At 41.9% G+C, this 13306-nt stretch overlaps 1 protein-coding gene across 1 annotated transcript; it reads left to right on the top strand.

The window, feature by feature from the left end:
• Positions 1 to 6817: 6817 nt before the first annotated feature.
• On the top strand, positions 6818 to 11297 carry foxd3 (forkhead box D3). Its single transcript, XM_015970996.3, has one exon. The coding sequence runs from the start codon at positions 9685 to 9687 to the stop codon at positions 10873 to 10875; it is 1191 nt and encodes a 396-aa protein (XP_015826482.1). The 5' UTR covers positions 6818 to 9684; the 3' UTR covers positions 10876 to 11297.
• The last annotated feature ends 2009 nt before the right edge of the window (positions 11298 to 13306 follow it).

Below are 13306 nucleotides of genomic sequence, written 5' to 3'. Positions count from 1 at the left end.
CAAAAGTGCCCTTTTTCATCACTTATGTGCAAAAAGGGGGTTTTCCCTTTTGATGATCCTAATGCAGCGTAAAACTGACGCGATGGGATGTCCGCTGGTGCGGCACAGAACCAGCTCATTTAACCGCACCTAAACCTTAACGTTTCACTATTTATAACCTTCCTCTCTCCCTCATCCTAACCGTAACCCTCTTGCTACCTAAAACGTTACTCTCACTGTGATCAAGCGTCTGTTTCCCATGCATTCTGACTGTGAATTTTCGTATTTGCCGCCCAGGCAAGGGGAACGTTAGAACAAACCATCTGGCGAGGGGGAGGTTGCAAATACCCTCTACTTTTAACCTCCACCGTGGTAGCTGAAACCTCCCCCCTCGCGTTGGCTCGGTCCAAACCCGACCAATGACGAGGCGGCTCCCGCCATTCACTTCACAGAGCGATCGACACATCACTAACGTGTTCGCTAGCAAGATGGTTAAGGTTAGGGTAGGAGTGAGGAGAAGGTTAAATAAGAGGATAAGGTTAGGGTGAGGCACAATGAGCTTGTTTGGTGCCCCGGCTGCGGACATCCCATCGCGTCAGTTTTACGCTGCATTGGGATCTGCAGTCAAATAAGGGAAAAACCCCTTTTCGTACATAAGTAACGAAAAAGGGCACTTTTGGCGTCAGGGGTCTGAGGCGGAGGGTGGCTGACCAAGCGTTTGTTTTTGACGCGCTGGGAGTGAGAATGTGTTGATGGAATAAACATGTGGTTCTGCAACACAGGGACAGCTATTGGTGAGTCAGTGAGACCAAAAGACTGTAAACAGATTCCAGATCTTAACTGTCTGAACAGCATCGGGGTTGGCTGAGTATGAAGATATCCAGCGCGGAAAGGGCAGCCGAGAGCAGAGCCATAAAAATCTAGCGACAAACAAATCTCTCTTTACAGCTACCCAACCCGCCTTCAGCCAAATCAGCAATGCAGTAATATTAGAAGGCTGCTATCTACGATAACCAAGTAGTGGTCTTCAGTGATTCAACACTGGTAAGTTTAAAACCCAAGCAGTGTTTGAAGTGCAAGTCACATGATTATCTCACCATTAACACATGTTAACACCTTTAACCCTCTGGAGGCAGGCGTTGCAGATGTGCAACAGTTAAAACCCACCTACCTGGTTAATCCACATCATGAGCATTGTTTAACTCAGAAGTACCCCTGAAGGACTTAGCTGTTTGTCTTTTTATCAAAACTTATTTTGAGCCTGAGAGGGTTACATGCAAATAAAAATCACCTGATGCCACAACCCAACTTCACTAACAGTTGCTGTCTGCAGATGTTGAGTTGACCAAGTGACCAGAAAACTGATCATTAGTGAGAAAACCAGTCACACGTGCAGTCATCTGTTTCCAGGACGCCCACACAAGCGCACGTCTCCGCTAAACGCTGTCATCGTAATTGAGAGGTTCCCGTCTGTATGGTGTTTGAATTCATTTTCTCTCATATTATTCAAACACTGGATGCGTGCAGCTCCGTGTTGGTGGTCCGAGTGGATTCCCACAGCATCTTTTGACCGAAAAGACAAAAACGGGAGATTTACAAAAAGCCTTTCAACAATATCCAGTTGTCAATAACAAATTCAGAATTCTGTGGTGGTTTTGATCAGCACACAGTAGCTTACAGTTGGGCATGCAAAGGGGTTGATGGTACATTTTGACACCTATTCATATGCAATGACCAGACGGGTTTTATTTTACCATTCAGAAACACTCTGAGCATTGTGTTCGCTGCGAAACATATTCCAAACAACCGCCTCCAACACTTTTCATCCCAGCTCTGAGTCATCCTGACCCCCCCCAGACTGTCTCTGCTTATGATCTGCTTGGTGGACAAGCACAGTCCTCGAGCATGAGCTGCAACGCAGCCTCAGTGTGTGGCGGAGAGTAAAACCATTCCATTGTGCAGCGGCGTGTTGGACCGGGTCTGGGTGTCCTCTCAGTCACATCAAAAGCACTTCCTCTGGCACCAGGGCAGAGCCCACCGCCTCTGGACCCACTCACTATTACATGCGAGGGGGGACTTGTGATCTTTTTAATTATTCTGCACTTCATTTCTGTCCCACCATTCAAAACGAAACATGAGAATTGATTGCCTCAAAGATCCATCTTTATAGTCTCCCTCAGGCCCATAAATTATCCAACTTTGGGGCAGGGTAGATGGGCTGCAGACTCGGGCAGACCCCTTTCACAGCAGAGCCGCGTCGCTGCGGGGGAGGGGGGGGGGGGGCGACGCGACTGAATGGGACTGCTCTTTCGCTGGGGGAAGGAGGAAAAAAAGTACACTTGTTATCTTGTGAACCCTCAAACATGTAAGATAGGAATCTCTTGAATGTCAGCGACAGAAATGAAATTAACAAGAGATCTTTTTATTGTCACAGAAGGTCATTAGGCTGCCGATCGGGGTAATTATGGAAATGATCTCCCCAGCTCTTTGGAATGTTTTCCTGCTTCCATAAGGACTTGAAAGTGTTCAATCAGCCTCTCTCGTGGGAAAGTTCAGCCATAACTGCAAGTGTACCAGCAAAATCAAATTAAGCAAAGAGATTTCATTAGTATTTATAGCCCTGAGGCATTTGTAAAAGTATGGAGCAGTGGAGTAATGTGGAACTGTGGAAGAGAGAATTATTGCTTAATGACAAAGGCCATACCTAGAAGACATACACACGGATAATGAATAGGAGGCATTGATTGCGTCTGTAAAAGGGATTCTTGAGGGATGGTAAAATATTGATGCTTGGCTGACTTTGGACTGCCAGCGTAGGTCTGAGAGGGGCAACTTTCTGATGCTGTTTAACTTCTTAACTTCATCGTTTAAACCGCTTCCGTCTCTGAAAAGACTGAAAAGCGTATTTACTGCGACGGGAGAAAAGGTGATGTACAAAATGAGCTAGATGACATTTTAGACAAACAGCTCCGCCTGTTTCTGTTGTTGGAACACGGCAGCAGTGTGAGAGACCTTATATTTAACACCCGCTGCGATTTGAAGCTTTATTGCTCATTTAAAAAAGATGCTGCGTCTTTTTTTTATATCTTATAGTAATCTGTTCATTTTAAAAGCTTTTTATTGTTATAAATATGAGCAAATAAACAGAGCATAAAACCAGTGTTGTAAACACATTTTAAAAATCACTTTTATGGGAACATTTTCACAAACTTTTAAGTATTTATTAGATATTTATTTATGTCAGGGAGCTCACATAAATACCGATGATTAAAACAGGTCAGAACTAAACCAAATGGTGCTCGTTTGTTTTCCCTAAACAAGTAAAAGGGAATTGTTGATAGATAAAAATGTACATCCAAGATACTACAAGTACCACACTATGTAAGTCTGACAATTCTTTTGTTTTCCTTTCCAAAATACACCTGCAGATCAGAAAACACCGTAAACATATTAATATGTAACAATCCCAGTCATCTTTAATGTTCTTTCATTGTTGCTCGTTTAAGAAGTTTCCCTAAAACGTGCATTTTTATGGATCACATCACGTTTTATAATCCAAACATTTCCCCTAAAACGGTATTATTTTCATTTCTCACAGTAAGTATTTTTATGACTTTTGTTCCTCACTAATGAAGAAAGACCTGCAACAGAAAAGTACATTTGAAGCATTGGTGTAATTTTTTTTCATATTAACTGCAGATTATGAACCAAACGTAAACGTTCATCTGAGAAATGCACAACAATGTGCCTGTTGTGTAAATAATTAAGCGCAGCTATGTTTTTACAGATAAATCTGTGTAATTGGTGTTGGCATGTGTTACTGCTGATGATGAACGGCTTTAGGAGTTCAAATTGGGCCTTTTGGGGCTTCAAGATGAGCTCTCTGGTGAATAATATGTTTCAATGTCCAACAACAGGGATTAAATTTGTGGCTGAATATTGAAATGCATTCATTAAAAAGTGCACCTCGTTGTCTGTGCACTGATGTGAATGCAGAGAGTGATGTGTAGTAAATTGTACCACCTGATTTGAATCACTGAGTCTATTCAGTCTACTTAACCTCCAAGTAATTGACAATTTAAAGGTGCAGTCCTTAATTTCAAGAGACAGCACCATGACTTTGATGAGGCCGTGCACTCCCCCCACTGGAACAACAGACAAGGACACTTTTTATAAAGCAAATAGGAGATTTAGACTAAAAGAGGACTGCTTTAGGATCATTTAAATAACTAAAAAAGCTTTGCTTATATGGTTGAAATTTTTAAATCATCTAGTAGTATGACAAAAAAATCAAGCCAACATTTTATCTGCTCCAAGCTCAAAGATTTTGTCTCTTTCTCGTCTGATACTATAATAATTGGGTTCGTGAAGAGGTAGAAGTGTCTGAGGAACTTGACACATTATGTGAAGGAACATTATTATGCGATGAGCAGGAGGTAATTTACTGTGATGTTATACACATATATGTATATGCATCAATAGGCAGCAGGATATTGAGTTCAAGGGTCACGATGAATGAGAGGTTCACTGTCATGTGACTCAAAACCTGCAGACTTGCAGGCATGCTCTTTTCCTAACATAAACTAACTTTTTCTGTTGGACAGATCAGTAGAGGAGAAGACGCAACATAGAATTTAATAGATCTTTGCTGTTATTTTAAAAAAGGATTTTTTATATATATATATATATATATATATATATATATATATATATATATATATATATATATATATATATAGGTGGTCTATATATATATATATATATACCACCTATATATATATATATATATATATATATATATATATATATATATATATATATATATATATATATATATACCACCTATATATATATATATATATATATATATATATATATATATATATATATATATATATATATATAAATACCACCTATATATAGGCCACTTTGCGGCCTTAAATCGCCACGTGCACGCGCTCGACCAACGCGCAGACACTCCGTGAGCAGCTTTCAGCTCCAATGGTCTGAATGACAAAGCACCGACAAACTGAGTGACATTGAACGTATTTAACAAGTACATTGGGATGGTAATCCGGCTGTATTTAGCAGGAGGTGTCACTTTCCCACCAAGAAGACCCCCCCACCCCCACCCCCACCCCTCACACACACACACACGCGCGCACCGCACACACACTTTTTCCCTCCCTCCCCGGGGTTCCTCTCATCGCTGACTGCCGGGGGGGACTGGGAACGGACAACCGGAGAGGAACGAGGACAGGACACACTCGTGGGCATTACCTATAAATAAGCAAAATATTTATATTAATAATATGTATTTATTACGAGTAACCTAACGTTATATTTTTTATAAATAACCCGTAAAAATGGCTAAAAGTCGGATTGAACATAATTTCGCTTAAAAACACAAAGTAGTGATTTTAGAAAGTGAAATTTCGCATTTGGAAAAACGTCAAAAAAACGTCTTTATTCAGATCACGTCACAACCCAAAATCTGATTTTTTTTCTCGTTTCAGCAGAAACACGTCACAATATTAAAGTTATTGTCAAAGCAGAAATCATCCCTGCAGACCCCTCAAAAAAGGCTCGTTTTGTTTTCCTGTGTTTTATTTTACCAAAAGAAATCTGAAATTTTCATTTTAAACATTTGATCATAAATTACAAAAATGCTCTAAACTATAATTGAGCTCTAGAGAAGACGGAGGCCTGGATAAATCATCAGCACGCGTTCAAACAGGCGCGAGAGCACGTGGGTGCTGCGTTTGGGCCCTCGATGAGAGGTGGCTGCGCGGCTCCAGCAGAAGGGGGTTAAAGATGAGCTCCATCATCTTGTTTGACAGAAACTCGCTGCTTGATGGAGTAGAGTCCTGGAGAGGAGCTGAAAATTGTGATTTCCAAAAATAAAGAGAGGAAGAAAGAAAAGCTGACTGCCTTTCCTGTCAGGTGACCTGCAGAACTCACCCTGTCCACCTTAAAAACATCTCACTTTTGAGGAATATGAATAAATCCCTTTAAGTGGAGCATCTGGGGATTTTGTGCTTTTATTGACTCTGACAAGGTGACGATTTTGCTCTTGGTGTAAAATAATTTTAATTACAGACTAACAATGGATTAATTTATCATATCTCTGCAGCAGCCTCCAACTGCATTCTACCCCCCACCCACCCAAAAAAACCTGCCATCTAGCATCACAACAATGTGAGATTTACATCAAGTTGGAAAATGTTTTCTTTGTGAGATGAAAAGATTAACATTTGTGTTGTCTGTTTGTCTTTTATAAACATTTTTGTCAACATGTTATGGGAGAGCAGTCAGTATTGATCAGATGGGAAATGAAGGATAGTAAATCAACATCCATCCGCCAGTGAGCCTGGATGTGGTCCAGAAGGCTTTTTACTGACTGTTACAATCAAACTGTTTATGCTCCTAACCGCTCCCGGATGTGACGTTTTGTGTGGCGATGGGTTATCATGCACCACCCAGAGACCTTAAATGATAAACTTCTTCTAAAAATACTAAAAGATTCGGATCACATTTTATGCTCTTAATTTTATAGAGAACAATACTTAGGATTTATGAAGCTTTGATGAAATATTATTATTATTATTATTATTATTAATTATTATTATTAGTAGTAGTAATTATTATTATTATTATTATTATTATATTTGTTGTTGTTGTTGTACCTCCTATTACTCCGAATGAATGCAAAAGAATAAAAATAACTTTTTTATTTAAAAAAAGAGCTAAGTGCATTTTTATCACTAAATACATAATTTTTTTTTTCAATGGCTTAAAATCTATATTTATTTATTTATTTATTTATTTTATTTGTTGCAGGAATGTTCCTTTCAGGAGTTTTTAAATCTGAATTTATTACCTGAAAAGCTGCTGAGCCTCCTGCTTCTGCAGGAGGTGACCCTGACCTCTGACCCCAGCCACACAGCTGTAGCAAAACGTGAAGTGAGACAAAGGTGGAGAAAAATATCAGAGATCATCAGAGCAGAACTTTATTATGATCACAATTATTTGTTAGCAGCGACCTTGCTGCTGTTCTTTTTTTTCTGCCATCAAGAGCTGCTTCCTCTCCATCACCGGAGCTGCTGCTGCTGCTTCTGCTGCTGATGCTGCTCTTCAGCCTAAAGCCCCCTAATGGCCTCACGCAGGAGTGAGATGGCTTATTATACTAAAAGGTTTTGTCGCGCTAAGCCGTGCATGCGTGCTTAAAACGCACATTTCATTAACAAACTGCGGAGGTATAAAAGCGGATTTATGAGGCTTCAAAAGATCACAGGAAGGACGGGTCTGAAACCCCCTCTCGGTGCTGCTGCAGTCAGGTTACATCAGCAGTTAAACACCGCCTTTCACACGACACTACAAGTGGGATTTTTTAAAACAAATGAAGAATGGCTGCACCTGTCTTAGGCATGCGGGAAACCCGCGGAAGGAGGTCGGCTGAGACGCATCGGTCATCCAAACTCAAAAAATAAGAAGAAACATGTGAAAAGAAATACAAAAAACGGCTTTAATCTGTCATAATCTATAGAAATTAACCATTTGTTCTATTATGACGTGTATGTCACGTGTTAATTATTTTTCAATTTGCAGAAAAGCACAAGAAACTCGATATGAATCTCAGAATAGTGGTGCTATAAATGCGTAAAATGCGCACAGATCATCTGCGCAACGAAATAAATAAAACATCTAAGAGAAAAAGGTTCATAAATCCTTGTTAAATGTGTTTTAAGTTTAAGGCAAATGGCAACAGTTGAAAAGGAAAAGAAAAATCCCTAAAGACGCGCGCGCTGCGCTGCACGGGGATGAGCAGGATAAAAGTTGATGCGGACTCTGGTTTCATCTGCTAAGTAAGTCCGTATTGACGGACCTTTGGATCTCACAGGTCACCGACAGATTAACACGAGGCGAGTCTAATCGGAAGCCATGTTTCCGTCCTTTGACCCATACACGCATTATTAATGATGGCGTCTGATTCATCCCACTTCTGTCGCGGACTGGAGCGGAGGAGGTGAGGCGGAGAGGCGCGCCTCTGCGCTCGGCGAAAGGCTGTTAGGGATCAAACGTCAGCTTACTCGGCTTCCAAAATAAAAGACAGGAAAAGAAAATATGTGAGAAATTTTTGCCGAAATGAAAGAGAAATTACCTGAAACGTGAAAACAATAAAGCCTAAAATAAAAGGAAGTTAATTGTTTAATTGTTCTAACTAAATCCAAACAGCACCTTAAGAAAAATATATATTTTTCGTTAGGGTATTGACATTTTCATCTGCCAATTAATTTAAATAAAGCTTCAATAATATTAATAAGTTGATCTAAATATTCTAATTCCTCTCGATTTAATTTCGCTGAAAAAAATCATCCACCCCAAAATTTGCTCTGCATATTTCTGCTTCAGCTTCTAAACTTAATATTAACAGTTTGAGACACGTCCTATAAATAATAACACGTCTGATTCTTCAGCTCGAGACTCCCTATCAGCGCGTGCACAGCCCACTTCAGAGCCGCGCGCTCCTTGCATTCACCCGCTGCTCCGCACTTCCTACTGTTTTTCAAATGCAAAAATTGCAATGATTAGAATCGTTAGCACCTCTTCCAAACTGTTAAGGAAATCCCCTTTCCCCCCCTCTCCATTCACGGCCGCTGCAGCTGCAGCCTCCGCTGCTGCTCAATATCCTTCGGGCCAATCCTGCGGGGACAAAATACTCTTGACATCACGTTTTGCGTTCGCTTCTTGGCTTTTGGTTGAGCGGTAAAGCTGAGGGGGAAATCGAGGCTGCAGAAAGAACAGCAGAAAAAGCGGTTAGAAAAGCAACATGCGTGGATCGTTTCATGCATAAACCTGCAGAAAACATAAAAACATGTTATAATACACAAACACAGTTTTAAGATAAATTAGATTCAGTTGACTTAGCTGTCGTCGTCATCGTTCTGCAGCCGTCAGCAGTTTGCATCGGTAAAGTTAAAGGTTCGGGTTGTTTTTACGCAGCCACGTTGGAGCGCATCGGATCTTTCAATCATGCAGGCCAATTTTCTCCACCCCCCTCTCCTCCTCCCCCCTCCGCCACCGTTAAATGGTCTATGACGGACGAGCACAGAAATCAGGGAGAAGCAGTACCACTGATGTCCCATTGTTGACAAATCCACGAAACAACTCCAGTTTGCATGGTTTAACAGAAAAGAGAGAGCAGGCTGGACTCGAAGGGGGAGGCGGAGGAAGCGGGAGAGAGAGGGGGCGTGTGTCGTCACCGAACCACGTGGCCTGCGCTGATAGTATATCTTATAGTGGGGAGAAAGTAATCTATCAGATAGTCCGGTTAAAAGCTCCGGCCTTCAAAAAGAAGCATGTGTCACCTCGACTCGGCTTTCCAAACATCAGCTGTTTAGGACGCGCTCGCGCTGACGGAGGAGCGCAAGAAAAGTCGCGCTTTTCCAAACAACTTCCAGGGAGACGCGCCGCTCCGCAGAGGCCCACTCTCTCACCGAGTGGAGAATATCTAGCAGAGGCTGAGGCGTCTTGTTGGCAGGACTGCTTGGCTTCAGACACATCTAGAGTCTGGGAGACATCCGATCTGTTGACAAGGACGAGAGCCGCGGTGTGCGCGCGCGCTGCTCTCTCCCAGCTGCGCCGCCGCTCAGACTGTGAGTTTTTGACTTATTCTAAACTTAAAAACTTGAAGTGAGCCGTGAGATGACCCTGTCTGGAGGCAGCGACCGAGCCAGCGACATGTCCGGTCAAACGGTGCTCATGGAGGACGTGGACATCGACGTGGTGGGAGAAGGGGACGAAGAGGGCATGGAGAGGGTGGACAGCGACTGCGACAGCCCGGGCGTGGGCATCCTGCACGACCTCCGAGCAGAAACGGGTGATGACGACCTGGAGGATGAAATCGAGGTAGAGAAGGAGGAGATGAGGTCCGGCGGCGGGAGTCCGTGCTGTGAAAGCTCCGGGGAGGGAGATCCCGGCGCCGGTAAGGGAGAGGGTCACGACCAGAGCGCAGCGTCGGGGGGAGCCATCCAGAAACCCAAGAACAGCCTGGTAAAACCTCCCTATTCCTACATCGCTCTCATCACCATGGCGATCCTACAGAGCCCGCAGAAAAAACTCACCCTCAGCGGCATCTGCGAGTTCATCAGCAACCGTTTTCCGTATTATCGGGAGAAGTTCCCGGCGTGGCAGAACTCCATCCGCCACAACTTGTCCCTCAACGACTGCTTCGTTAAAATTCCCCGGGAACCTGGCAACCCCGGAAAGGGCAACTACTGGACCCTTGACCCGGCTTCTGAGGACATGTTCGATAACGGCAGCTTTCTCCGGAGGAGGAAACGTTTCAAGAGAGTTCAACCGGACGTGCTTCGGGACCAGACTGCGCTCATGATGCAGAGTTTCGGTGCCTACAGCCTCGGAGGCCCCTACGGGAGGCACTACGGCATCCATCCAGCTGCGTATTCCCATCCAGCGGCTCTGCAGTATCCCTACATCCCACCTGTGGGTCCCATGCTGCCCCCGGGCGTGCCCCTCCTGCCCTCCGCGGAGCTGAACCGAAAAACGTTCAGCTCTCAGCTGAGCCCGAGCCTCCAGCTGCAGCTCAACAGCCTGAGTACGGCGTCCATGATCAAATCGGAGCCTTCAAACAGACCTTCGTTCAGCATAGAGAACATCATCGGAGTCTCCAGCGCCTCCTCCTCCTCACCGGGCGCCGCGCAGGCTTTCCTGCGGCCTCCCGTGACCGTTCAGTCGGCCCTGCTGAGCGCGCAGTCCCTCTCCCTGACGCGCACCTCCGCCGCCATCGCGCCCATCCTCAGCGTTCCTTCAAATATTATTTCTGGACACGTTTTACCTTCAGCTGCGGCGGCGGTGTCCAAATGGCCTTCACAGTGACTCCAGCGCGCCAGAAAAGAAACGCTTATTTTTCTATAGAGACGTTATTACCGGGAGCACAAATCAATAGGCAGCACTGGACTGTAAAGCCATTAAAAACTGTTGAGAAAAAACACAAAGTAAAGGAAGATTTTTCTGTACAGGTAACATTTGTAAATATTTGTAAAAAGAGAATGATTTGACTTTTACCTGTCTCTCTCCCCTTCTGTTTCCTTGTTTGAGATCTGTAATAATTATTTGTATTTTATTCTTTCTGTTTTCTAACCGGAGGCTCAACTTGACGTAGTTTGGCTTCTTTTTCATACAAGACACGGAAAACTGAAAATAGACTGTTTATATTAAACAAAAACAGATATATGTAATTCTATGTAGCTATATTGTGTTGTAAACTGAAGTTATCTGTAAATAAATTTAAGAAATAATGGAAATCAAATTTCTTTTATAAACGATTTAATTATCAGCTTAAATGGGCTTGTCACATGAAAATCCATATATATATATATATATATATATATATATATATATATATATATATATATATATATATATATTCGGATGAGTTTTTCAAACATTCCTGCTAATTTAAAGTCAACGTGAAGGTGCAGATATATTTAAATGTGCAGAATAAAAAAGGTTTAGTTTTGCATTTGTTTTGGCGCAAAACAATAGACCGCATTTTCCTCAAATTATCATCAAATATTTGCACCAATAATTTATTAAAAAATATCTGATTACTTGAAAGTCATGTAAAGTACATTTGTATGTTTTTTGGGGAAGGGTTCCTGCTTGGACCGGAGGTCACACTTTAGACACATTTTCATTCATCGTCGCATCGCTGCTGTATCGTCTTACAGAAGGTTCTGCGGCTTGGCTTCTATAAAAGTAACAGTTTCGCAGTTGTGTCTGGCTAATCACTTTTACGCAAACAGCAAATGGCGAGTGTGTGTGAGAGTGTGTGAGAGGGCTTTATGGCGCTATATTTATCCGATCCCATGGAAAAGAGAAAGGACCTCACTCCGCCTCGATTCACCCTCAGACACCTAAGAAGGTGCTGATGATGCGGGAGGCTTTTTCAGTAGCTTCCGGTTATAGAGCAACTATAAAGATATAATTTATAGCAGAATGTGATGTGGTTTCAGGGAATCGTCTTTTAAAACAAACACAATAAAAATAAATAAAACTGTTGAAATTATTTTTTTATTTTTTAACTGAACATTATTCTAACGATTCGATTATAAACGTCATTATTATGTTTAAATGTATTATTTATTTAGGCCAACCCCAAAACAATCTGAGATTTCCCCACAAAGTTCACTATGAAAAAAATATTAATAATTTGTTGAATAAAGGAATACCTAAATGAGTTGTCGCTGACACGCGTCTCCTTCTAAGGTTATATTTGGAAAGAAAAACGTTAAAGTAAATAAAATCTAATTATTTTAAAAAGTATTTTCTAACGTAACCGGATCATTTTCTCAGTGTGAATTTTGGAAAAATAAATAAAACCTCCACAAAAGGATTCAATCTAATTTTCTTTTTCAAAGCAGGTGAGGAATGCCCTGGTGTGTGTGTGCGTGTGTGTGTGTGTGTGTGTGTGTGTGTGTGTGTGTGTGTGTGTGTGTGTGTGTGTGTGTGTGTGTGTGTGTGTGTGTGTGTGTGTGTGCACTGAAATGTCTTCGCTTTCAGCCTGCACCAGTGATGCTGCAGGCTGAAAGCGTTCAAGAGGAGCCGCGAGGGGGCGCTGATGGACATATCACCTCTTTTAGAGGGAAAGTTTGATAACTTCAAATATAGAGATGATCTATCACATTTACGTTTTACACCTAAAAAATAAATACAGTTTCTATTAGAGCTTCTATTAAATAAAAAGCCTTTGTTGTTTTATATCAACAAATTGAATAAAGTTGATTAATGACACATTTACTCCCTGGGTGATGATAATAATAATACATAGTCACATATCTACATTACAATAAACCTGCCAAGAGAGTACAAGTCTAATATGACCCTAAAGAGCCAACTAATTGTCATGTAGCAAGCTTTTGATCATTGTTTTTTTAACCCTCTCAGGCTCTAAATAAGTGTTGATAAAAGGATGAACAATTAAGTCCTTCAGCGGTACTTCAGAGTTTAAAAATGCTCATGAAATACGTGTGTGGAGTTACCAGGTAGGTAGGTTTTAACTGTTGCAAATCTGCAACGCCTGCCTCCAGAGGGTTAAAGATCAGATTCAAACTGTTGCTTTGTGTCTTCTCTTTTTTTTCTTTCTTTTTTGACAAGGCTGAATGGAAGGTATGACCTTTGCAGCTGCACATATTTTTGCACAGGTGTAGCAGAGCCGGAGTTCCCACAGCTCCACCAGAAAGCCCATAATAGACTCAAACAGAAGTCTGTAGAATAATGAAGTTCACACGGCACTTTTGATTCCTGG

Source organism: Nothobranchius furzeri, chromosome 8 (genome assembly GCF_043380555.1).
Source record: "Nothobranchius furzeri strain GRZ-AD chromosome 8, NfurGRZ-RIMD1, whole genome shotgun sequence".
NCBI classification, from domain to species: domain Eukaryota; kingdom Metazoa; phylum Chordata; class Actinopteri; order Cyprinodontiformes; family Nothobranchiidae; genus Nothobranchius; species Nothobranchius furzeri.
The sequence above is the reverse complement of the archived record's forward strand: the minus strand, read 5'-3'. Positions and strand labels throughout refer to the sequence as shown.